Source organism: Rhagoletis zephyria, unplaced genomic scaffold, assembly GCF_001687245.7.
Source record: "Rhagoletis zephyria isolate East Lansing unplaced genomic scaffold, Rhagoletis_zephyria_1.1 Rzeph_scaffold_00047, whole genome shotgun sequence".
NCBI classification, from domain to species: Eukaryota; Metazoa; Arthropoda; class Insecta; order Diptera; family Tephritidae; genus Rhagoletis; species Rhagoletis zephyria.
The window spans coordinates 201,588-227,963 of NW_016157131.1; the positions used below are offsets into that span (position 1 = coordinate 201,588).

Here is a 26,376-nt window from a genome sequence, read left to right on the forward strand (position 1 = left end):
GGTGAGACGCAGCACTTACTAGGATTACCTACGGCTACTTATGTGTGAATATCCAATGACTGAATAAGCTTAGTTGATTAGTTAGTTAGGTATGTGTGTGTTTAGTAAAAGCACAGCGGGGGGGTATTTGTTTGGTTAGTAGGTAGTGAAGATAATGAATGAACTTACCTTGGCATATGCCAAGTCGTCGGGTGTTTTATTCTCAGCTTCGGCGGCGGCAGCCACGCGCTTGCTAATATCATCAATCCATTTGTTGATTTTATTGAAATTCTGCAAGAACGTATTCCACTGTGAAAGGCAACTCTCCAAATTGGCGCGCGCATCACGCAACATCGCTTGCAGCGCTTCCCATTCGGCGACAAGTTGTTTAACTTCCTGCGACACCGCATCTTGTCCCTCACTACCGCTGGTCGCAATAACAGCTTGACTCAGCTCATCGCAGGCATCGAGCATTGATTTGCCTTCCACCATTGAAGCGCCAATATCACCCAACTTATTGAGGCGATCTTCAACTTGCACCTTCTCGCCATGGCAATCGGCGCACTGTTCGATTTCGATACGTGTGCGGCGTAGCCAATCTTGTATTTCATTGAATGCCTGCTTGTATTTGTCGTGATTGTTCACCTGGTTCTCGAGTGATTCGATAATCTTGCCAACAGTCTCCTGCAAGTTTTCGTATTTATTGAGACCTTCACGGAAATCGTTCGGGTCCAGACTGTTGTCTTCATTCAAGCGCGCATTGATCTTCTCGACAATGTCGTTATGGCCGTTGATGTCCCGTTGTATGGCGCGGAATTTCTCCAGCGCGGCGCGTTTTTCGCTTAAATCATTCAAGAAGTCATCGCTCGCCTTGACGCTGGGCTCTATGTCCTCCAGCCATTCGGTGAGCAGCTTATGCAATTTGTAAACCTCTTCTAATTGCGCTAGGCGATTCGCCAATTTTTGGCGCACATCGTTCATGTCAATCAGCAATTGGTCGAAGTCTTGCTTCAAAGCGTCGGTGTCTTCTTGCACCTTGGTGGCGCCACTCTGTTCGGTATTCATAATCACCTTCTCTTTGAGCTCCAGCAAATAGCGTAGCTTATTCTGCCCAGACTCAAAACCTTGACGCAAGTTCTTAACAGTGCTCAGCTTGATTTGCACCTCATTCAAAGTGCCCGGTATCTGTGCGCAATCGGCGAGCTTTTCGCGTGTGCTCTCAATCCACGACTGGCATTCCTCGTACAGGGTGCGGTGCTGTTGGTGCTCTTGGTAGTGCAACTCCAGCCGACGCATAACTTCCTTGGCCAGCGTTAGCAGCGTGTTGTACTTGGTTGTCAACTGCATGATGGCGTTGCTGACACGCGTGTCGGAGCAGGTTTCCAGCAGCATCTGCGCTTTCATATTCAAATGATCAAGTGTTTTCTGCCAATCGAACAGTGTCTGCAAGTGACCTTGGAACTCTTCCAGTACCACCTTTTTGCGCGCCAAGCTATCCTGCAATTTGTTGTATGACTGCACCAATGCTTCTGTCTTCGTGAGCCATTCCAGCGCTTCGGTATATTGATCTTGGTAATCTGACCACTTGACAATGCCAACCTCCAAGTAGTCCTTGGCCTTCTTCAACGCCTCTACGTAGGCGTCGAACTCCTCTTGCAACAGCGCCACTTCCTCTTCAATGATCTCACGATCCTCGGGCTCGGCATTGTGGCAAGCGATTTCGCCTTGCGTCAGCACCGCTTCCAGCTTCTTTTGCCCCTCAGGCACCTCACTTTGCAATATCTTCAGCTGATGTGTCTTCTCGGCCAGCGCTTGCTTATCGCCTGTGGGCTCGGAACACTTGCTGAGGCGCTCTTTGGCACTGCGCAGCCAAGCAGCGAACTCGTTGCCTGCATCAATGAGCGATTGGTATTGGTCGATTGTATTCTTTTGCTTCTCATACAAGTCCTTGGCCTGCTTTGTGAGAGTCTCATACTTGTACGATATCTCGGAGGCTGGCGCTCCCTGTTGTAGGTCGGACGCCTTCGAGGCAACCGATTGTATCATCGGTTCAAAGGAGACTATATCCTGCACAATATTGTTGGTCTGACGCAAATTAGCTTTACGCTCGCTCAAGCCCGATGTTAAACCAGGTTGGCCGCGCTTCGATTTTACAATCTTCTGCTCGCATGCCTGTTGCAACTTGGACTCGCGATCGCTAATCCATTGTTGCAATTGTGAGTAGCTCGAGCTATAGTCGGCCCATTGTAACAGGTTTGTCTCCAACTGCACCTTAGCAGTGGACATTTTCTTCACCAGCCTGTCCCAGTCATTCTGCAGCTCCTTCATTTCATTGTTGATGGCATCACGTCCATCGGAGCGCGTGTTTCTTACCACCTTCTCACCGTTGTTGATCGTTGTGTGTACCAAGTTCTGTCCCACTTCACGATTACTAATCAGCTGTTGAATCTTCTCCAAGCGCTTTTGCAGCAGCTCTTTCGAGCCAGCGCTAGAAGAGTCACTAGCCTCGCGTATGGTTTCCTTCGCTGAATCAATCCAATCCTGCGCTGCCTTCAAGTTAGCGTTGTATTCACGATGTTGATCACGGTTAGTTTCAACCTTCTTTAGCACATCCTTAGCAAGATTTACTTGCACCTGGTACATTGAGTTCAAATGGCGCAGTTGGTTCGTCACATAAGACTCCAAGTGAGATTTTAGTAGGCCCGCGGAGGAGGCATTGAATTTATCGATATCATCTTTGCCCTTTTCCAGGCGCGACATAACATCTTGCATATCCGCCACCTGTTTCTCTTTTTCCGGATAGCTGGGTGACAAGTTTAGTTTGTGATTCTTGACCAATATATCAATTTGTTGCAGCCATTCGATTAGGCGCTCGTATTCGTCTTTGTAAGCACGCCACTGCGTCATAGTCACCTCCAAGCTCTCCTTCTGCTGGTTGATCTCACGGAAGAGCGACTCGAAGCTGTCGCGAAGAGCGCGTATATCGTTGCGTATGATCTCTTGACCCTGCGGCGACGTGCTGGTTAGCACAACCTCGCCAGTGTGCACCAAATGTTCCACTAATAATTCACCCTGCGCCTGCTTATTCAGCATAGCTTCAGTGGCCTGCACTAAATTTTCAATAGCCAGCTTGTCGCTGAGGCTGCTCTGCTTAAGGGAGGGGAATTTCTCGCGCGCGCGACTTATCCAACTTACCAGATCGTCATAGGCTTCCTTGTAGAGCCTGTGATCTCTGTACTGATCATGGCGATCGGAGAGCAGCTTCTGTATGCGCGCACAGAGTTCATCGAAAGTGTCGAGCACCTTTTGTGCTTGGTAGGCGGCCTGACTTTGTTGGCCGCTAGCAATCATTTCTCTTGCCTGCACTTTCAATGCATCCACATCAATCTTCTCCATGCGCACCTTCTCTTCGGTGGCCTTCACGCGATCGAGCTGTGCGCGCTTCTCAGGCATTGTGGTTTGATGTTCAGCAAGCTCTTTGAGCACATTCTCCAGCCATTCGTTGAATTTGCGTACGTTTTGTACCTGTTCCAGAAAACCGGACCACTGTGTAATCGAGTCATCGAGTGTGGCTTTCACGTCGATAATACGCAATGCAATATTCGACCACAGCTCTTGCAGATCTGCCAACTTTTTGTTGATCGCTTCGTGGCCGGTTGGTGCTGTATTGGCCAGCACGTTCTGCGCCAACTCAACAATGCTGAGTACTTTCGCGGAGCCCTCATCCTTTAGTAGTATGATGTCCTGTATGGTTGCTAATTTCTTATCCAACTCCTTCTGACTCATGGAGGACATATCGGCGCAGTAGTCCAATTTATCTTTGATGCCATTGATCCAGGTGCCGCACTCAGAGACGGCATTGTCGAATTCTTGATGCGAAGTAACATACTGTTGCCAGCGGTTGTTGAGTTCTTTCACTTTATGGAAGATCTGCTGATATTTCGTCGTTAGTTCTGGGCCCGAAGAGCGCATGCTGGACGCGCCTTTAAGCAACGTTTGGCCTTTCTCGGAAACACTGTCAATTTCCAGCTCCTTGGCGCGCATCTCACCCTGCAGATTCTTCAGCGCCTCCAATTGCGCCTTCTTGTCATTTAGCGTGGGCTTCAAGTCAATGGCGTGCAGCTTGTTGTCAGATTCGCGTATCCAAGCCAAGCACTGATCGCGTAGCTGCTCATATTCCGCCCATTGTTGCAGCCTATTCTCGATAGCTTCAATTGTCGACGTGATGGCGGCGATAAGGCCTTCCCACTCTTGTTGGGTAGTGTCGATTTGTGACTTGATATTCGTCTGTCCACTTTCGACTGTTCCTGGTATGACCTTCTCACCCAAGGCCCGCACTTGATCCACACGCGGGAACTCATCAGCCAAGCTGTCCTTCAGATTCTTCAAGCGGTCCAAGTTTGTATGCAACGACACCTGTTCCAAATCCAAATCGCCCCAGTAATCAATGGTGTTGTGCGTGGCCTCGATGTACTCTTGTGCCTCCATCACGGCCTTAGTGTACTGCTGGTGATCGCTCACAATAGCCTCGTAGCGCTCGACGAAGTTCTGCGCGCGCTTGTGCAATTTGCCGAATTGCTCAGCAATCTCTTTAGTTATTTGATCGACATGATCGTTCTTCTCTGGCAAGTTGCTAGCAATTTCTTGCAGATTCTTCACCTCAACTTGGTGATTATTGAGGTCGTTGAGCACATCGCGGTAGGATTGCAGTTTTGCACGTTTCTCATCCAAAGTGGTTTTCAATTCGATCTCAGCTGGCAGCGTCTTCTCGACTTCAGCCAACCAAGTCTGCAATTTCTCGGCAATTTCGTCGAAACCAGACCATTTGGACATTTTGTCTTGTATCTTTCTGGAGGTGATTGTCACATTGTCGTAAAGCTTGTCGAAGGCCTCTTGCAATTCGGACAGCTGCACGCGTATGGCTTCACGTCCTTCTGTGGCCGTGGACGCATAGCACTTCTCACCCGCTTCGATGGTGCTGTTCAATATCAGTAAAGCATTGGGCTGCTGTGCCAATAACTCTTGGATTGCAGTTTGCTTTTTAAGTAAATCATCGCGCGAACCCACTTGCGAGAGATCGCTGGAGTCGTCATACTTTGCTTGCGCATTTGCCAAGAAATTAGCGCATTGCTTGTACTTCTCATTGAATTGTTGATGTTCGTACACAGATTGTTCGCATTTCTTGAGTATCTCCTTAGTGGTCGCTTGTATCGACTGGAAGCGTGAAGTAACTTGTTGTACATTAACGGCGATTCTGGTCTCACCCGAACTTTGAATCAGCTCCGATGAGTCGTCTTTCATTTTTTCAAACTCGATTTCGTTTTGACGCAAATTCTGCATCAACGATTGGAAACGATTCAACTGCTCTTCCTTCTCCTCCATTGTCGACTTGGGATTGTAATTCTTGAGCGCATTCTCAGCTTCGCTCAGCCAGTTGATCAGCCGATCCAAGTTGAGTTCGTAGTCACTCCATTGTTGCAGGCGATTCTCCAAGCCACTCTTCACATCGCTTAGCGCAGCGCTAAACTTATCGAAGTCGGCGTGCAAGTTGGCTAAGTCACGCGACATTGCCTCCTTCGAGCGCGCTGGCAGCAACTTGGCTTTCTCGTCAATGTGCGCGGAGAGGTTTCGCAGTTTAGAAACGCCCTCGGGTAAGGCATCTTGTATTTCGGATATTTTATTTAGGCGCGCTTGTAAGGCTGGCTTGTTGCCGGAGTAATCTGAGTAGCCGGTCAGCCGGTCCCACAGATTCTTTTGATAATCTTGTTGCGCTTTTTGCAATTCGCTGAACTGCTGATACACTTCGAATGCCTCTTCGAGTTGGCCAAGCAGTGTGGCGCAATCGACAGCAACTTTTTCATACCGTTTGTTAACATCAGCAATGGCGCCCTTGATTCCATCGACATTTGTGGGCGCACTGCCATCCAAGAGTGCAGCAGCCTTTTCATTCACAGCCTCAATGATGCGTTTGTGCGAATTGATATCCTGCGTAGTGGCTTTGTACTTGTACAATTTCGAGCGTATTTCCTGCGCGCTGGTCCAAGTGCTGGGATTTTCATTTTGTAACACTTTTTCTACCTGGTCCAACCAGTTGAGCGTCTGTCCGAGTATGTCCTGATAACTCGATAGTTGCACACTTTGTGCTTCTTGTCGCTTCTGCAGATTGCGTATGCCTTCGTCTAATTTATCCCAGCGTTCGTGTATGTCACGCAAGTCTTTGCGTATCTTCTCGCGTCCCTCAGTGGAGGTTTCAGGCAACGCCTTTTCACCGGCTGCATTCAGCGCACTAAAGAGCGCTTCAGCTTGTTCGCGCTCAGAGAGTAGAACTTGCAAGATGTTTGCAGCTTGAGAGGGTTCATTCTTCAAAGCGTTGTCCAATTGTTGCTCAATCGGCTGCAACCACAAATCAACTTCGTTGTACTTGTCTTGATAGATCTGATGATCGTCCACCAAGTTCGACCAGCGATTGACGACCTCTTTGCTCAGCACTTGCAGTAGCTGGTAGCGGTTGGTGATCTGTGTAGTGAGCGTCTTGAGACGTTCCGCGCCACAGTTGTTCAATAGAGCATGCGCCGCATCAGCGAATGCGTCAATCTCTTTCTCCTTCTGCAAGATGAGATCGCGTTGGATTTTGTATTTCTCCAACTGTTCCACCTTCTCGTGCAATGTGGACTTCAGTTGCTGTTCGCGGAAGACGCCTTCCGCCTGTCGACACCACTTAGTGAGCTCTTCAAGTTTGCGCTCGAAGTCATTCCATTGTTGTAGTACATCCTTTTGCTTACCTTCGATGCCTTCGATATCATCGAAGTGACTTTTGACTGTAGTTTCCAGCTCATCGATCTCTTTTTCAAGTATCTCGTTACCTCTTTCCGAAGTGGTCGCTTTCACCTTCTCGTACTGTTCACGTATTTCCGCGATTAACTTTTGCGCGTGCGGTTTACTTTGAGCCAGCTGCACCAGTGTCTCTATCTTGCGTTTGATGTCAGCCTTTTCGCCATAAGCGTCATCGCATTCCAACAATTTCTCCTTTTCGCCAGAGATCCAAGTCTTTGCGGCTGCAATTTGGTTGTTTAGGTCTGTATGGTCCACCACACACTTGTCTAAATTGTTTAGTATCTCTTCAGATTTCTGCACAATGCTGTTGAACAGCTGCTTGATGGACTGCAGATAGACATTCAGCGTATTGTCCTTGATCTGGTCGATCAGCACCTGCGCCTTGTCGCAGACGTTGTCCACCAAAACGTTGTGTGTCGTGATTTCCTGATGGAGCAACTTGTGATTCTGCAATTGTGCGCGCTTCTCTTGCAGCGTAGTCTTCGGTTCCGTGTGACTCTGCATCGCCTTGTCAACATCTTTCAGCCACTTGGTCAACTGATCCTTGGCGATATTGAAATCGTTGAACTGTTGCAGACAGTGATCGATCTTTTGCGTAGCCGCATTCAGATCATCGGAGTAGTTGTCCCACATGGTGCGCAGCGTGCGCAACTGTTGGCGTATGATCTCACGTCCGTCGGGACTGGTGTGTCCGTAGAGCTTCTCACCGCGGTCGATCAAACTCTCAAAGGCTGTTGAGTCGTTGATACGTTTATCAGCCATTTCGCGCAGTTTGTTTTGATGTTCTTGCAAAATGTTCTGATCGCCAACAATTTCGGCGTTTTGCGCCAGATTTTCAATGCATTCCTGTAGATCCTTCTTGAACACTTCATAGTCGGCATCGAAGGTTTCATGGTCTTTGGCGTAGTTGGCGTACTTCGCAATGGACTCCTTGCAGAGGTTTTTCAAAGTCTGATAGCGTGTGTTGATGCGCGACAATTTCAGGTTCAAATCGGTTTCACCCTCGATCTCACGACCCTGGTCGAGTAGATCGTTGATGGACAAAGCGCGTTGATCGATATCCTTGGCAATCTTTTGCAGCTGTGCCAAATGCGCTTTCTTTGTGCCAGCCGTGCTCTTTAGACTCTGATTCTTTACAACGTTCTCAACATCTTTCATCCAGTTGTCAATCTCGTCGATAATAGATTCAAACTCATCCCATTTCGAGCAAAGCTGCTTCAGTTTGACGAGCGAATCTTGACACAGCGTCATAAATTCATCCCATGACTTCTTTGGTTCTTCAAAGCTACGCAACAAAGCTGGATGTCCGCTTGGATGTGTTTGTGTGAGCACAGTTTGTAGTAGCTGCTGACATGTGTCGAATATCGAGTCGCCTTCGGGTTTGTGCTGCAGCAGATTCTCAACCACAGTCAACTTTTCTTCAGCGCCTTCCTTCTCAAATGTGGTCTCATTCAAAATGTCTATAGCCTCTGACTTGATGGTGTTCAGCCAATCTTGTGCCTTCTCCAGCACCTGATCGTATGCCTCATGCTTGACCACTTGGTCACCTACAACATTGATGCGTTCGGCGATTTTCTTGGACAAGCCATTGTATTCTTCAATCGACTCTTCGGTCTTACGCTCAGATTCGTCGTCGCAAAGCGTCACAGCTTTGTCGTGTAGCTGCTTCAGCGCATTTTTATGCAATGTAATCTCTTGCAGCTGTGTCTTGTAGTTCTGCAAGGCGCTCTTCTTGGCAGCCAGCGTGGGGTAGAGTTCATCGGCTGCGGCCACTTTGGCCTTAGAATCGTTGAGGTAGTGCGACACTTGCGTATAACTCTCCTCGATGGATGTCTTCTGTATCAAGACTGCCTCAATCTGTTGTAAGAGCGCGTTGGCTTCGTCGCGCAAGTAGTCGTAGTTTTCGCGTATGCCACGTAGCTCGGCGCGTATCTTCTCACGATACTCAGGCGTCACAACGGGATATAGCGCTTCACCAATATCAACGGCATTATTCAGCAGTAGCTGGCCATTGTCGAACGTCTTCAGGTAGTTCTTAACAGTTTGCAATTGCTGCGCGGTGGCCGAGGACGAACCGGGCGAACCCATGCGCGCCAACTCTTGGAACTCAATCTTGGCATCGGACAGCCAGTCGTTGAAATCTTTTGCGGCTGTCACGAAGTCGCTATTGGCGCGTTGTGCATTATGCACCTTATCGATGTAGCTGTCTAAACTCTTCGCCACAGTTTGGTAGCGCTGCAGCAGATGTGTCACAAACTGTCCAATGCGTGCTTCAGGGTTCTTTGCCATCAGCGACTGTGATGTCTTCTCTAAGTTCTGCATTATCGGTTCATGCGCTTTTATGTCTTGTTGCAATAGCGCAAGCTCCTGCAATTTGTTTGCGATGTCTGGTACACTAACTTGATTGCTCGTTTCGGCTTTGATGCGCCCTTCAATGTCGCGCAGCCACGAGGAGAGCTCCTCATTCGCTTGCTCATATTGTGACCATAAGTCTACATTTTCATCCAGCACATTCTTGATTTTGTCGAAATTGTCTTGAAGCGCCTTCATTTCACCATTCAACAGCTCTGCATCCTTTTGCAAATCCTTGAGGTTTTGTGGTGATTCGACGGCTTGCAGCAACGCTAAGGATTTGCCAATTTCCGCATTACGCTTGTGGCAATCGTCAATTGCCTTGCTGACCTCCAGCAGTGAAGAACGCTTAACGTCCAGATTGTATTTGTCACTTGTCGACTCAGGCTGGCACCAAGCCACCTTCTCGCGCTGCGTGGCGATTATGCGCTTCAGCATGCCCACCTTGTCGGCATGGAATTTCTTGAGGAATTGAAGCAGTGAGGACTCGATCTTTTTTGCATGTGTATCGACAGCCTCAAATCGTTTCTGCACATTGTTCAATTCCTTGGGTATGATTGATTCGCTGAATGTTGGATACTGCGCACGCATCTCGTCGATGCGTTGCTTGATATTGTCAATCTCGTTTGCGCTGTTGTCCAGTTCGGCGCGCAGCTCGCGGCATGTCAGCAGTCGCTCCATGATTTTGCTCGGCTCGCCGGACATGTCATCGCATTTGATGAGCTGCTCACGCAGCTTATTCACTTGCTCACCGGCGTTCTTGATCTTTTTGCGCAAGTCTTGCTCCTGCTCATTGAAGGTGGAAGTGACTGCTTCCAGACGCGCAGCATTCGAATCTACCTCCTGGAATTGTGCCGTCAGCAGTTTGTTCAGCTCAGTAAGTGCTGGAATTTCAACACCATTATTGACGTTCACAAGCTCGCGACTCTTCTCCGCGATGGTATTTTTCAATACCTGATAAGAGGGCAGTTCGGCGCGGAACTTTGTCAAACGCATAGGACCGAACTCAATTTCTATTGAATTATCGGCAGCATCACAGAGACCTTGATTTGTCTCAGTCAACCAGGGTAGTAGCTCCTTCTTAGCGTCTTCGATTTGCGACCAGATGACAGCCTCTGTTTCATACATATGTGCATTCTTTGCCGTCTTGTCGTGCAAATCTTGCCATTGCTGCTTGGCTGCCTTCACATCGTTAGCAATTTCTTGTGGCACAACTTCACCGATGGCATCAAATAACTTCGCCACATTATTGCCGCGACGTTCGAGGTCGTCCAGATTCGTCTTGGACTTGCGTATTTGCTCCATTGTCTTGCGTGTCTTTTCCGCGGCTTGTTGCAACTCGACTTCATCGCGTGGTTGCTGTGGTATGGCATTGAAAAGATCTTCAGCCTTCTTGAGTTCCTTCGCAAACTTATCCTTGGTGTCGGCGTACTCGCGCAGCGCCTGGCTGATCAAATTATACTTCTGTATGCGCTCAGCAATCTCGTTTTGCAGCGTGTCATAGTCTTTGTCGAAGAACAAAAGACTTTCTTGTATGGCCGGCATACTGCCGATATCTTCACGCATCAGTAAGGAACCCTCATCATGCAAACGATCCTTCAGTTCGGCTTGTCCCTTGATAACTTCGTTGAGTGCCACCAAGTCGGCTATAATTTGATCAATATTATGCAAACCGGGCTTCTGTTGCAGTATGCTATGCAGTTTGGCGCGATTATCGATCAGCGCCTGACCGAAGTTTTGGCCAAGCGTTTGGAATTTCTCTTTTCGTACATTCATCTGTTCGGCCTGTTGTTTTTGTGCCTGCGAACGTAACCTCAAATTGTCCAACTTGTTTTCAACATCATTGACAATCTGTGTAGCAATCAGCGGCTTGCGCGACAAAGCGTCACGCAGTTGTATGGCTGGGTTTTCATCGATCTCCTTGGCTTGCGCTTTCCAGTAGCTCACCGAGCTGCCTATCGTGTCGATCTCGTTGATGATCTTGTTAAGCTCCACGGGCTTCGGGCCTTCGGGCTTCTCCAGCTGGTGTTTCAAGTAATTCAAATGACTTTCGGTCTCATTTTTCCAGCCCAATATCTCTGTCCACTTCTCGAGCGCATTCTTCTTTTGTTGCAAATTGGTTTCAAGATTCTGATAGTTAATAACCAGCGAAGTGTAGGCGTCATTTAGCGTCTTTGCCTCCTCGGCTGGTGCGGAAAGCGAGAGTTGTTTAACTTCATCGTAAATTGCATTGAAGCTGGGCTTCTTGTCGGCATGTTCTTGCATCAAGGCATGTATGACGTGCAAGCTAGTCTCCACACGTTCTGGATTAATCTCTTCGACTTGCGCCACTTGGTTGCGCAGCTGATCCATCCAATTGGAGAAGTTCACCATTTTGGCATTGAAATCTTGGCGCGCTATAATTGCATCGGACACTTCGTTGATGTTGGCGCGTGTCGCCTCGGACAACTTCTGCAGCTTAGCTTTCATGCCGTTTACGCGTTCTTTAAGCGCAACAGCGCCCTCTGGCGCCAAATGCAAGCTTATCTGATCGGCCGACTGGCCGAGTGCGACGAGCTTTGCTTGCTGCTCGGAAATTTCATTGTTGAATGACTTGAGTTTGACAAGCTCCTTTTCGAGCTTATCGACATGCGGGGTGTTCAGCACAGCCGGGCGTTTTCCCAGCGCCTGCTCGCCTTTGTTGACCCAATCTTCGAGTTTCGATGCGTCGGCATCGAACGATTTCCAATTGGCTACCAGTTTTTCCAGCTTACCACTGGCTTGCTTGGCATTTTCATGAACCGATGTCCAGCGGGAATGCATGGCATCTAATTCGTCAGGGGCATTGGTTTTGCACAGCATTTTATGACTAATGTTTGAAATGCCTTGGAGCCTGTCTAACTGCTCGAGGCATTGTGTTTCGAATTGTTTGGCGTTTTGTTGCAATGCAACGGCTTCTTCAAGTGTAAGGGGCTTAGGAACTATGGTATTTACCTTGATTTCACACTCCTCAACTATCGGTTTGATTTGCTGCAAACCAGTTTGGTACTGTTGCCAGTTCACCAGATCCTCCTTCACAGCCTTTGCTTGATGATCGACATTGCGATTGATTGCGCTCAGCACTTCTTGCAGCTTGGTGATTTCGCCCTTCAGTCGTTTAGCCTCGGCTATGTTGCCCTCCTTGGGTGCCAGCTCGGCTGCGTCCGACGCCAATATGTCTAGCTGTTTCATGCGTTCACCAAGAACACCCTTGAAAGCGTTCACCTTCACTACACGCTCTTCTGGTGTCAGATCTTCGGACTGCAAAGCCTCAATACTCTTAGGCGCCACACGGTTAGCCCATTCTTGCAATTCAGATAGGCGCGATTTGTAGTTGTTCCACTTGGCGCTGTAGTCCTCCAAATAACCGACACGATCCTTCACATGTTCCATGGTATTGAAGAACATCTTCTCGACCTCAGTTACCTCCTTCTCCAATATGGGACGCTTATCGGCAGCGGCCAATGGTGCCAGCTCAGCCTTCAGATGATGCAATTTGGGTAGCAATTGATGTGAGGCTTGCTGCAGTTGTACATTCAGCTCACGTTTGGCTTGCAAATCTTGACTCACATTTTTCGGATCGGTTTGAAGTGGTGTCAGCGCACGCAATTCGGTCTCTGCTGTCTGCAACATGGAGAAGATGTCGTTCTTCTGATCGACAAAGTCATTCCACACAGCCTGGGTGCCCTTGAGCGACTGCAGCTTGTCGGCGGTTTCGGTATATGCCTCATTCCAGCCGCTTTCCAAATTCTTCACCTCGACATTGACGAACGACGGCGCGTGCACATCCTTGCTCAAGTCACGTCCACGCTGCAACATCGACATTATGTGTGGACGTTGATGGTCAAGCTGACTAATGGCGTATTGTTGCTCTTCAATTAATTTGTTGACGCGTTCAAGGCTCTCTGGTGGTGGTATATTGGTGGCTTGCTCCTTAACTTTGCTAAGCAGACAGACAACCTCGTGCACCTCGCGGCGATACGTGTAGCACTTGGAGAACACCTCCGTCTTCACCATTGTTATCTCGATGGTTGGTATGAGGTTCTTGTAGCGAGCAATTAGGTCTTCGAGTTTCTTCTGTTCGAGATTTGCCTCATCTTCGCTGGCGTAGCTAAGTAAGGAGTCTAGCGTTTTCACCAGCCATTTCATGTCCTCCCTTTTGTTATCTGCTTCCTGGCAGATTTTCTGAAAATAGTTTAAAGAAAGGTATGGAAATTTTATAAATGACAAACCAATGAAAATTTTAGGTCAATTTAAGGGAGTATAATTTTACCACAAGTTCCCTGAGCTGCGTTAATGGAATTGTAATGAAAATTGTATAAGTATCATGATTGCCACACTGCTTGAGGTATTGGATTAGAAAATATCGTTGTGTGGACATTGAAGCAATTAGAATCTTTTCAGTAGCCGAAATTCCAAAAAAAAAAAAAAACGAAATGAGTGCACCTGAGCCGCGCCACGTAAGTACAACTTTTTTTGATCTACCGAACTTCACATAAGACTACGTTGAGTGATTTCAAAATGATCAAATCACAAAACAAGAAATAAAATTTATTTGTGATTTGTTTTATTGACTTGAGATGAGGTGAATTGATGCGATTTGGAGTGAGTTTAGTTAGTAGAGATGAGTAGAGGTGAGATGAGCAGCATAATATGTTACCAGCGGAAAGTCTACCGCGAAAAAAAAAAAAAAAAATAATTTATTTAATTTCCTTTTGGGCCAATTTGGCTTCTTTTTATAATAAATACTGGTTATTTAAGCAAAAACATTTTTGCGAAATATTTTATACAAATAGTGCTGTCGAATTCGCACATTTTTTCAATTTTATAACCCAAGTCAAAATCCACATCTGGTTTTTGTAACGTCACGCCAGCGCATACGTTTACTAATATCTTTGACTCTCTGCTAGCAATAGTTGTAGTTTTTTAACTGAATAAATGAACATTAATTATTATTTAAATATATCTAGAAAAACCTTTTTAAAATTTTGACTTTAGCATACAAATGTCACGTAACGCCAGTTTGAAAATGCCCATAAAGTAATATCCATTTTTTCTTAACCTTTCAATCTACGTTTTTATCTCTATCCCTCTCTCTAACTTTATATTTATCTCTACCTTTGACTCCATCTTTATCCTCTTTTCTTTTTTTATCTTTAACTTTTTTATCTTACATTCATCCTAATGCTTATGCTTATCCTTCATCTTATTCTCATTCTTATCCCTATCATTGATATCCTTATCCTTATCCTTATCCTTATCCTTATCCTTATCCTTATCCTTATCCTTATCCTTATCCTTATCCTTATCCTTATCCTTATCCTTATCCTTATCCTTATCCTTATCCTTATCCTTATCCTTATCCTTATCCTTATCCTTATCCTTATCCTTATCCTTATCCTTATCCTTATCCTTATCCTTATCCTTATCCTTATCCTTATCCTTACCCTTATCCTTATACTTATCCTTATCCTTATCCTTATCCTTATCGCCGAAAGCCATTGTTTATCACATAACTTGAAAAAAGCGGAAAACTCCATCTTTTTAGCACAAATTATTAAATTTGTAATTTTTAGTGCCATGTTAAATTAAAATACATCTTTGGTTTTTATCTGGCACGTCGAGATTTTTTTATTGGTGGCATGTATATTTTAGGATCTTTAGCAATTTGCATGAATAATTTTTTTTAAATATCGCTCTCTTTTTCAATAAAAAAGTATCAACTGATTTTTTTGATACAACTAATATTTATCGAGCTATGATATGATAAACAATGGCGTTCACCGAGACACCTTATATTTTGGATGTTGTATAACTTTTCAAATTTTATTTTTTTTTACATTCCCCGCGTTTTGCCATACCTTAGAGGTATTTCTACATTGTACTCAGTTTATATCAAAATCGAAAAATATAATAACAATTTTCGTTGAAATAGCTGGGAATGCCTCATATCCGAAATATTAATAACGCCACCAAGAACTATGCTGGTACTCGTATGTATATACTTTTCAACTGTCTTTAGAACGGCTATGGCTAACAGTTTTCGTGGGTTTTTCACTTCCAGTAACACCCATTTCACCGCCTTTAGTAAACTTTGACGATAACCCGCGAAAAAATACTCAAAAAATCTTTGACCACTCCCTAGCTTCAATATCCACACAGATTTTGTAATTAAGTCATAGAATTGTACTCACCTGGAAGACCACCTTTTCCTTCTCGAACTCCTCCATGCTGTTCACTTCATTCACAATATTCTTCAAACTCTTATCGACAATATTCATCCACTCGACCATCTCCTTGAACTTCTCATGATAGCTGTCCCACTGTGCCGGTATTTGCTGCAGAGTTTCGCGCATATCACCAATTTTGCCCGACAATTGCTGCCACTGCAGCTTAGCGTTGTCATACGACTGACCGAGGCTGATGTCAGTCGGCTTTTGATAACCATATGCTTGACTAATGCGATGCATATTCTGCAAGCTCTTCTCAATTTGCGGTATTGGTCCCTGCTGTCGGAAGAATTGCTCATTGCGATTGAGTATGGAGTCGATATCTTCGTTGCGATTCAAAGCTTGTTGTTCCAAATGCAATTCCTTTTCGACTTCTTGCAGCGTCTGATAGAAGGCCGATTCGTCAAGACGGAATTCGAGCTTCAACAAATGCAGTGGCGCTTGCGCTAAGACGTTCTGCCACTTCGCTTGCAGCTGCTCCACCGTATCCACTACAGGCTTTTGCTCTTGCGCCGGCAGCGTTTTCAGCAAGTCCTGCGCCGACTCCACCAGATTGTGCATCCAGCGCTCGTTGACGTTTTCGAAGAAGTACTTTTGTGTCTCGATTACGGTCTTCGATTCTATGTGTTTTTCGATTAGCATAGATTCGGCTTGCGTTAGCCATTCGCTGACGACGCGTTCATTCTCCTTGAAGGTGTGCCAACCGCGTGAGGCATTATTCAAGCGCTGCTCCCACTGCTCAGCATTCTGTATGACATAGTTAAAGCGCTCGTTCAGCTGTTGCATGTTGTGCGCCGTTTGCGAGGTGTCGATATTGTCATCGGCGGCGACCGACTTCAGCAGATTCTGGAAAACCTTATTTTTGCTCTCCAACATCGAACGATAGTAGACGGTGCGTGAGAAGAAAGTCTTGTGTTTGTTCAACTCCTCACTTATGGCATCGCGTCCACCGGAGAGTGCATGCGTGCTCAGCAGCGCCTCTGCATCGTTCAGCCATTGATGTATCTCTTTTTGGCCCGCCTCGAGCGACTCCTGCTGTATGAGCAGCTGGTGGAAGAGATGCAATTTGGCTGGTATTTGCGCGCGTATGCGCACCAACGACTCCTTCTCCTGCTTGAGTAATTTCATCATTTTGTCGACCTCATCGCGCGGTAAGTCCTGAATGAGGCCCTGGAAACTGCGGCTGACCGTCTTGAAGAGCTCCTCGTTGTCATCAATTTCGCTAGCCAGCTTTTGCAACTCCTCGCCATATTTGGTAATCTGTTGAGTGTTGCCGAGCATTTGGCGCTGTTCGAGCAACTGCTCGGCATGACGCAGCCATTGTGAGAGCTTCTCAATGCCGGATTTGTATTCGTTGCGTGCGCGTATGATGTCACCCGCATGCATGTATTGCTTGGTATTGGCAAAGAGGCGCTCGAAGCGCTCCGATAAATTGCCATGCTTCTGGCGCAGGTTGTGTGCGATGCCATCCTCGCACGAAGCGATCAAATAATTGGCTGCATTGGCGAGTGCATCGAATTTATCCTTCCATGTGGTTATGTCTTGGAAGAACTCCAAGCGTTCATCTTCGGTACGCGATAGTTTAGTTTCGGCCAAATTGAGCCACTCTTCACAAGTGGGCGCCAACTGGTTCCAGGTCTTCCAACAGCTCACAACCTCTTCCAGTGAGTTCTGGCAGCACTTAAGCTCCATAGAGACACGCTTCCAACGCTCCTCGGTCTCGTACATGAAGCGATCGATTTCCGTTATGTCTTTGCGCGGCACATTGCCCTCACGCTTGTATTCGTCCACCACTTGTTGCATGACGACGAATGCCTTCTGGAACTCTTGGAAAATTTTGTTGCGCGATACGAAATTCTTGTATTGCTCCAATTGCTGGCTGGCCTTCTCTTCATAGCCATACTTGCCAGTCCAACCCTTCATTTTGTTCTCAACCAAATTGAGGAAAGCAATGAGACAGCACTTATGTTCCAGGAACTTTAAACGTATTCTACGTTCGGCTGCCTTGGGCGCCACCTCTTGCAGGCGGCGTTCGATGTTGCGCAACTGCTCAAGCGGCACTTGTTGCACCAATGGCGAACGCTTGGCATTCTCAAACATTGCCATTATACGTGGCAAATCGGCAAAGAATAATTTATGCTCCTCCAGCTTTCTACTTATCACCGATGCTGTCTCCTCATTCATGGCACTTGGTATCTCATTGTCCATTAGTAATTTTTCAGCGTCCGCTAGCCACTTGCCGACCACACCGAATTCGCCTGGCAACTCTGAATCCAACAACCACAGCCAATAGTTCATTTGATATTGCAAACGCTGCCACAATGCATTTATGTCCTCCCACACCGGGCGTGGCACTTGTAGGAAGCCGCTCTGACTCTCCATCAATTGCTTGAGGCGATTGTAGACCGGCAAGTGGGCGTCAATCTCCGAACGTGCGATCAGATATTCAGCGAAATCACGCGGGAATGAATTCGACATGACCATGGGCTCATATTCTGTGGTCTTTTCTATCAGGAAACGGCGTAGTTCATCCAATTCCTGTTGTATGTGTGATGTATCACGTGAGGCACCCTACAATAATTGAAATCGAGAGAGAGAGAAAGAGAGAGCGCGTGTTAGAGTAATTACAAGTGGAGAGACTCAGAGTATTTGTATGCAAATTACTACTCTACTACTCACTTTTGGTTCAGGGTACTTGTGCAAAAATTGCGCCACATATGTCATTATACTCTTCTCATCCGGTTTTGGTACATCCACATCCTCAGCATCCAACAATTTGGCAATGCCCAGCTTACTTTCAGCCACATCGAAAGCAGTTTCTAGACGTTGACGATTGTTGGCCTTTTTCAAGTCAGCCAAATTAACCAAATTTGCTTTGATTGCATCGATAAGGGCTAGGAAGGCGACACCATCTCTCCAACTGGCGCCGAAATCCTTTACTTCAATGCCGATGTCTCTGTGGAGGGTACAAAAAGATGGTAAATGTAAATGAGATAATTTGCGAAAGTGTTTGTATATAAAACTTACTTTGGCAAGGCATTGGTAACCCAATTCAGCAGTGTCTTCCTAGCACCTTGCTTCCATTTCTCAGCCTTTTGATCGCTGACAGTCTTGCCAACGCTGTCGAGAGAACTAACCGAACCGCTAATACCATGACCCAAATATTCAAGGTTGCGGCTATTCTCCTCAATCTGATAAGGGGCGATAAAAAGATAATAATATATTAAGTAGACGAACTTGCATAAAGATTTCAGAAAAAATTTTAATATAATATGTAAGTATAAATGAAATATTAAAGATAAATTAATTAAACCAACTCAGTTTAACATAGAAATTCAAAAATAATATAAAGAAAATACTAAAATGTAGTTTCAAAATCCTTCCTATGCATGTAAAAATGTTTACGTATTTAAAAGAGATGGATGGAATTCATATTTATGTATAACACAGTGCAACAGCATTCTTGGAGCGGAATGTGTCCAAAAGACATAGACCTGTGTAGTAAAACCTTCAAATCTTTTCGCATTCTCGAGTAAAAGTTTTTCTTTATGGCTATATTAAGTTAGCATTTTTTGGCCAGATTATTTTTAGAAAAAAAGGGTTAAAACTTATATTGGCGCGAAATATGTAGTTGCGGTACGTATAGTAAAATTTCACGAGGAATACTTTTCTAGAACATTTTAGCCCATTAGCTCTCTCACGAAAGGCTCGTTTTGACCTCTGTTTTGGAGGTTTGTTTTGGTCGTTATCGTTTTGGCACAAACACCTCTAGTGCAGACTTTTCCCCAAAGTACTAGCACACCACCGACAATCAGCTGCTCTGCTACTCAGGCTGAGCTTTACCTAATACAACTAGTTTTCGGTAGAGTTCACTACTATCGGTTGGAGTGAAGGAAATTAGGGCAGAACGAAGGGAAAAGAAAATAAAACTTTGTGGCGACCAGTACCCGATCAGGGTTGTTATCAAATAAAGACAAAACCTAAGTGAAACTTCTAGAAATCCATATTATCGCACGTATACTACCACGGTAAGCATAGCTAATTCGGTATTGGATTTAAGGAGGCGCAGAGACTGCGTTATTTAGTACTGTCGATAAAGCAGGCAAACATTACTAGGTTCCGCCATAAAAGAATAGATCAGACTTCAATACAGTGACCGGTTTGAAAAACGAAAAACCAAATCCAAGATATTATGATAGACGTAAGGCACTTTTCGTTGTTTTAGATGTACATACCTACGTACCTTTCGAGCACTGAACATTCGACTCTTGTTGCAGCCAAGATACGCACTCGTCTTTGCACGAGACCACCGTTTCCCTGGGGAATTGTAGTAGGTTAAACTCCAACTTACCCAACTATGAAGGTCCCAACATTCTAATCGAATATCCTCCATGTGAAGGTTTACATGGAACTAATCACCTCTTCACTTGCACCCCATAAACCACCCACTCAGTTTAAACCGTTCTCTCTTTGATACGACCACATCCAAACAAGAATCGAAACAAAAGGTTTCTTGGGTCTGCCGTTAGTTGAACTTGATTTTAAAACCATTAAATGATTAGTGGATATAGGTAGGGTTAAGTAGCCATTAAAATAACAAAAATATCCAGCAGCCCTCGCAGTATGCAAGATTCTGTTAAACTCCGACTGCCATACATTGCGACCGCGAATGCTTTCTAGACAAGGAACGCCACCCTGCTGTCAGAGTGTAGTATGTAGATTTGCTGGTCGGTCGCCCAGCTTTCTGCATACTATCTCAGGCATGGTTCAATTGCATGAACCACAGCTTGAAAGGCAAAGAGGAACAATTTACATGAAACGACGAAATTAGCTCAGTGAGTAGAAGACTGGATTTGTACGCTTGAGTGCAAGTCTGATGAAGAGATGTGGCGATCTCCAAATTAGCAGCCTATTGTTGTTTTTCTTTCATAAGAAAGACCTCAAGCTCAAGAGACATTAGTAAAATTTATCGTGCAATTTTTTCGTAAAGCATTTTAATCCCATAATTCCTAGCATAATTGGTCTTTTTGACACATAAATAAGTATCATAAAAAATGTTCAATGTAAAATCACTAAAAACGGCAGTTAGATGATTAAAATATTCTGCGAAAATCTTAAAAAAATATGCTTAAATATGTTCGAACATGTAAGAACTTAAATAATGAGGCGTATTGTGGTTTTCGTACGAATCGAAAATTTAAAATTTTTCTATAGACAATGTTAGGAAAATTCCATGATTTTCGATTCGTACGAAAACAAGAATATGCCCCATTATTTTAGAAAAAATAAATTGCGTAGAAAAAATGCACTAAACCTTACGTATAACTATGTGAAATGTGCGCTATATCTGAATTGGTACTATTATAAGTATATGTAACGGGTGATTTTTTTGAGGTTAGGATTTTCATGCATTAGTATTTGACAGATCACGTGGGATTTCAGACATGGTGTCAAAGAGAAAGATGCTCAGTATGCTTTGACATTTCATCATGAATAGACTTACTAACGAGCAACGCTTGCAAATCATTGAATTTTATTACCAAAATCAGTGTTCGGTTCGAAATGTGTTTCGCAAACCCAATTGCTGCGAACGGCGACGAATCGACATTTCACGGTCTTCAGCAACACTCTCAGAAACAGACGCAATATTCTCTTCTGTACGCACTGTACGCATTCGTGTGGTTGGTTCAATATCCAATAAAGTAAACTGAGTGCGAAACTTGGTCACAATCGCATTAATTGTTTGCTCACTTGGTCGATTATGTAGACCATAAATCGGACGTAAAGCGAACCGAACACTGATTTTGGTAATAAAATTCAATGATTTGCAAGCGTTGCTCGTTAGTAAGTCTATTCATGATGAAATGTCAAAGCATACTGAGCATCTTTCTCTTTGACACCATGTCTGAAATCCCACGTGATCTGTCAAATACTAATGCATGAAAATCCTAACCTCAAAAAAATCACCCGTTATTATATATGTATGTATGTACATTAGACCATACGAGAAGAAAAGTTTGCCGTCCATCCCTGAGTCTAAAGTAGATTTGCAATGAAATTTGGAAAAAAGTAAAACAATTTTTTTGCCGAACATAGGGATCCCTTTGTACATAAATTTTTTGTCATCTCTTCGACATTTACAATAGGATCTTAAAGTATTTTATATGGATGTTTATGTCTCGAGAATACAATCTCTTTTTTCCAAAGTTCATTGATCTGAGATCACAGTTCACGTTACCCTAGCGTACCACCCCGATGTCAGTAAATTAAAGTTCTCCAAAAATCATTAAACTTTTGCTAAGGGACTATTTAAAACCAAAAGTGTATTGCAAATTTTATTCGAAATTGTCTTGCAAAAATACCTAAGACTCAGTGATTTACGGTAAACTTTCTTTTGTTTTCTTGTAGGTACATTTGTTTGTGTGTATATGTATGCTTGAATAAAGGCAAAAATTAAAAAAACACCAAAATCGATTAATTTGCGTATTATTACCAATAGATGCATAATTATTTACAACACTCATCAACTACAAACCTACCTGTGGCGCATAATTTATTACTACAACTACTTTTTTCCGTCTCTTCTTATGAAGCTTGTGTTTAGCAAAAAAAATTAATTAAATAGTTCAAAAATCAAAAAGTTTCAAAAAGAGAGACAAAGAGATAAAAAGGAAATACACACAAATGTTTACTTTTTACACTGTTATTACTTTTAATTATACTGTTATTTAGCTTAAAGTGTTAATTTTTATGTAATTGTGAAAGTACATTTAATGTGCAGTAATTTTGCAATATTTAGGGAAGGGATAGGGAGAGCGATAGGGAAAAGTAAAGGGTATTTTTACAGCGTTACTAGCTTTCAAACGGGTTCGTAAAAAGCGACTGAAAAGTACTAAACCGCCCTAAGCCTTAAAATAAAAAACCCAAAATAAACTTTTTCATTTTGTAACGCATTGGAGTACAGGGTTCTATGTATACGATAACCTTGGAGGCTGGTTGATGTCGATTGTATACCGAAGCATCGTAAGGATGACTATACAAGCGTCAGAAGCTCTACAGCCCTATTAGCATGACATCCTTCATGCTAAAATGTCTGGAAAGATTGGTAGAGTTGCGCATTCGTAGGAAGGCGCTCTCATCACATTCTCTCTCTTTGAATTGACATGGAAATCCCAGAATTGCCAGAACTAACAATGCCATCAATAGGAAAGAGTTACGCCTTGGGCATTTTTGTAGACATAGAGGGCATTTTGATAATGCCTCCTTCGACAGCATGTGTAATTCTGCTCTACGGCATGGAGTAGATTCTGTACTGGTAAATTAGATTCGTTCAATGCTACTGCTGCCTTCAGGGTGGTGTACTTTCCCCTTTACACTGGTGCTTGGTAATTGATTCTCTTCTTGTCACTTTTAATGACTCTAATATCTACGCTCAAGCCTATGCGGACGATGTGGCCTGTATAGTTACGGGCCCATCTCTGTCGGCTGTTTGAAGGAAAGCACAGACAATACTGAATATGATTGGTGTAACAGAAATGGGTTCATCGCTAACCTAACCAAAACTAGTGTTGTGCTCTTCCCTCGCAATTAAAGGAGTCGTAATTCAGACTTCTCTCAAAGTGAAGTATCTTGGAGTAATTCTGGATACAGAACTATTGTGGAAGTCTCACGTGAAGACCTGCAAATCATTGGCGATATTTTGGCAATGTAAACATACATTTGGCAAAACGTGAAGTTTATCGCCATAAGGAATCCTCTGAATCTATACATCTATGACCAGACACATCAGCTATGCGTCAGTGGTATAGTGGAGCCGACTCTCCATCAGTACTGTGGAAAATCTTCTTGCTAAACTTCAAGAGATTGATTGTCATGTGCTGCACGGGAGATTTCTCTATAACACCTGGAGCTTCTCTTGACGCACTGCGGCTCTTACCGTCACTTTGTGTTCTCATACGTAGGGAAGCCTTAAAGGCCACCTGTAGACTAAAATGAAACACATAATGGGTGGGACAAGGCTGAAATTGCTGGCGACAGAGATCTGAGCACTTGCGTATTTTCAATGCTGCAGGATAGAACGCCACGATTACCTTTGTTGAAGAGATTCTATAATATTGAGTAGCCTGAGGCTGAATTCTGGTTTAATTCCACACACTGTCGAATCTTTACTGATGGGATGGCTCCAAAACTGACTCTGCACCAGGCTCTCGGATCTTCATCAAAGTTAATGGGGATAAACTTCACTTTTCACTTGGGTAGTATGTTCCGGTCTTCCAGGCTGAGGTATTTGCAATCATCAATGCCGTGGACTACTTGGTGGAAAATTGGTGGATGGGAAGGAGTTTACGTGTCTGCAGTAACAGTTAAGCTGCACTTAAGGCATTGGCCAGTCCTCTAACTACTTCTAAACTAGTTCGGCAATGCAAGTCTCGCCTAAATTATCTTTCTAGATATAACAAGCATGCTTTACTCTGGGTGTCAGGTCACTTGGGAGTACCTGATAAGAAGATATCTGACCCGCTTGACCAGAGTTGGCTCAGACCAGGCATTCCTCGGTCCGCAACCCGTTTTAGCACTCCCATCTTCGGCCATCGAAACCACCATCAGAAACTGGGTGAATACTTCGCTCAGCAATGAGCATCAAGGTGCTGCAGATGGGCAAACCTCATGTTGCCTTCAATTTCGAAAGGTCTACCTAGTTTTTAGCTCTCATTGAGCAGACGGGACTGCTGAGATCGTTAATTGCTTTTTCGGGACCTGGACCATTCTGTTGTCTCAGTTGTTTCTCTTTGAGAGCCATAGTTATTGAGTGGGTACACTCTGAAAGCAGTAAGTACTGGGGAGCGGTGGTGGGTCTTAGACAGGCCAGGCTCTTCGGATACCCTTTTAACAGAAATGAGATTGTTTTAGTATATAAAAATGAAATCAGGCTACTTTCTGAGCACCGGTGTGACCGGTGTGATTCCACTTGCACCAAATAGGTGCGATCACAGAGTCGGAAGCCGGCTGATACTTAAGTGATAAAAGATACAGTGCTGGGAGTGGGTATTAGATTAAAAATGGATTTTTAGGATCTCCTTAAGAAATACTTAAATATGTGTGCTTATGGTGCACTTACAGGGTGCCTTACAAATGTATCCATACTTAAATCAATTTTTTTTCATGTTAGTGTAATTATATTTTTCCTATTTAATTAGATGAAATGCAGTTGTGCTAATGTTTTTTTTTTTTTGTTTGCTTAAAAGACTTCAACTTACCTGGAAGTACAATATGATGGTCCATATCAGACCCAGCACAACTGGTGGTCTCCCATCCACCAAATCTGCCGGATTAATATTCACCAATTTGATACGTTTACTGGCTAAGAATTGTAAGGCTGTATTAGCATTGCTGAGGAAATGCGGACGTCGTAGAACGCGACCCTTCTCCACGGGCAAACGTTCGCCGGATAGCACTTCCAAGAGTGCAATAAGTTTGGTACCATCGCGTAAATCGTTGATTAAATCGTCAACACGAAGCGGTGGAACACGCTACAAAGAAATAGCGAAAAAAAGTAGAAAAAACAAACGATTAATAAATAGGTGAGTAGAGGAACATAACAATTAGCAAATAGCGGCATTTTAATGCAGTTAACAGTAATTATGAAATAAAAAATATATATTTATGCAAAAGTATGCATGTGTTATGCTCATGTATGTAAGTAAGAAGTCGCGACTGTTTAGCAAAAACTTTGCGCTAGACAGCATTTAACGGCATTCTTTCACCAAACTTAGCAAAATAACAATAAAAGAGTTGTCGTGACTTGCTTAAATGAAAAGCATATATCATAAATGCTTACATACTTACGTATGTACATAATTACGAAAAGTGCTGTAAAAGTATGTAACTTACTGAGCAAATTTGCCTAAGCATGCAAATTTGCTGAACGGAAGAGACAAAAGCGGCATTCTTAAGAAATTATGAAAACGCATTGCGAACAGTGCAACAGCAAAAAGTTGCTAAAGTGTTGACAAAGTTGAATCGAAGTTCATGGAAAATATGTTTGTTCTTAGTATAATTGCAGTTTGATTTCAGTTCAACAACTGATAGAAATATCTGTACAATTGACATTCCGCCTCGCTTGAATAACCACAGTTTTTCTTCAAGGACTGAGCTTAACAACGCCATTTTTTGCAATTATCTTTCAACTCACCGAAGTCTTTCGTGAGACTAATTGAAATATCTGCTAAAGTGGAGATCTGGGCTTTACTCTGTTTGTCTTTTAGCAATAAGTTTTTTAAAAATTTAATTTGATAAAAAAAATATGGTTTTCTTTTTACAAAAACAAAAACGAAAAAAAAGATTACAAAATTTTATTAAAAACTGAAAAAATTTAAATACAAAGAAAAAAATAAAGTAGGTTTATAGAAATTAAATGAAATTAAAAAAATATTTTTTAAACAATTAAATCTAACAATTTAAAAAGTTTTTATGAAATGAAGAAAAAAAGTTAAATAAAATTAAAAATGAAATGAAATGAATGAATTGTTTTCTTTTCAAAACAATAACATCTTAAAAAATATTTAAAACAATAAAATCTAATAATCTCAAGAAAATAAATACAAAAAAGAAAAAAATTAAATTAAAAAAATTAAAGTATTAAATTTACAAAAATACATAGAACAAGTTTCTAAAATTAAATGAAATTAAAATACATTTTTTCTTTTAAAGCAATAAAATCTAAAATTACATTAAAAAAGAAAATATAATTTAAAAGAATTCCGCTCCCCGAGGATGCTTAGGCAACTGGCTGAGTCAGTGGGATCGTCGGTTCGAATCCTACTGAAAGAAGTCTGATGAGGAAATGTGGTGATTTCCGAAATAAATAGCTATCACTTCTACCATTTTTTTCAAATTATTGTTGCTTTTCCGCAATAAAAATTTTTCATTTAAAACGGCCTCGAGCTCAATATAAATTGTTGAA

General features: G+C 43.5%; 1 protein-coding gene across 4 annotated transcripts in view; it reads right to left on the bottom strand.

The window, feature by feature from the left end:
• Msp300 (Muscle-specific protein 300 kDa) overlaps positions 1 to 26,376 on the bottom strand; it is a 232,951-nt gene that overhangs the window by 152,699 nt on the left and 53,876 nt on the right. For 3 of the 4 annotated variants that reach the window (XM_017622295.1, XM_017622287.1, XM_017622305.1), the window contains exons 3-8: positions 24,671 to 24,943; positions 18,441 to 18,604; positions 18,093 to 18,369; positions 15,378 to 17,984; positions 13,457 to 13,471; positions 169 to 13,368 (exon numbers count right to left, since the gene is read on the bottom strand). In XM_017622295.1, the coding sequence (XP_017477784.1) occupies positions 169 to 13,368; positions 13,457 to 13,471; positions 15,378 to 17,984; positions 18,093 to 18,369; positions 18,441 to 18,604; positions 24,671 to 24,943 (16,536 nt within the window). The remainder of the gene's footprint in view (positions 1 to 168; positions 13,369 to 13,456; positions 13,472 to 15,377; positions 17,985 to 18,092; positions 18,370 to 18,440; positions 18,605 to 24,670; positions 24,944 to 26,376) is intronic. The other variant, XM_017622314.1, reaches the window with a different exon arrangement.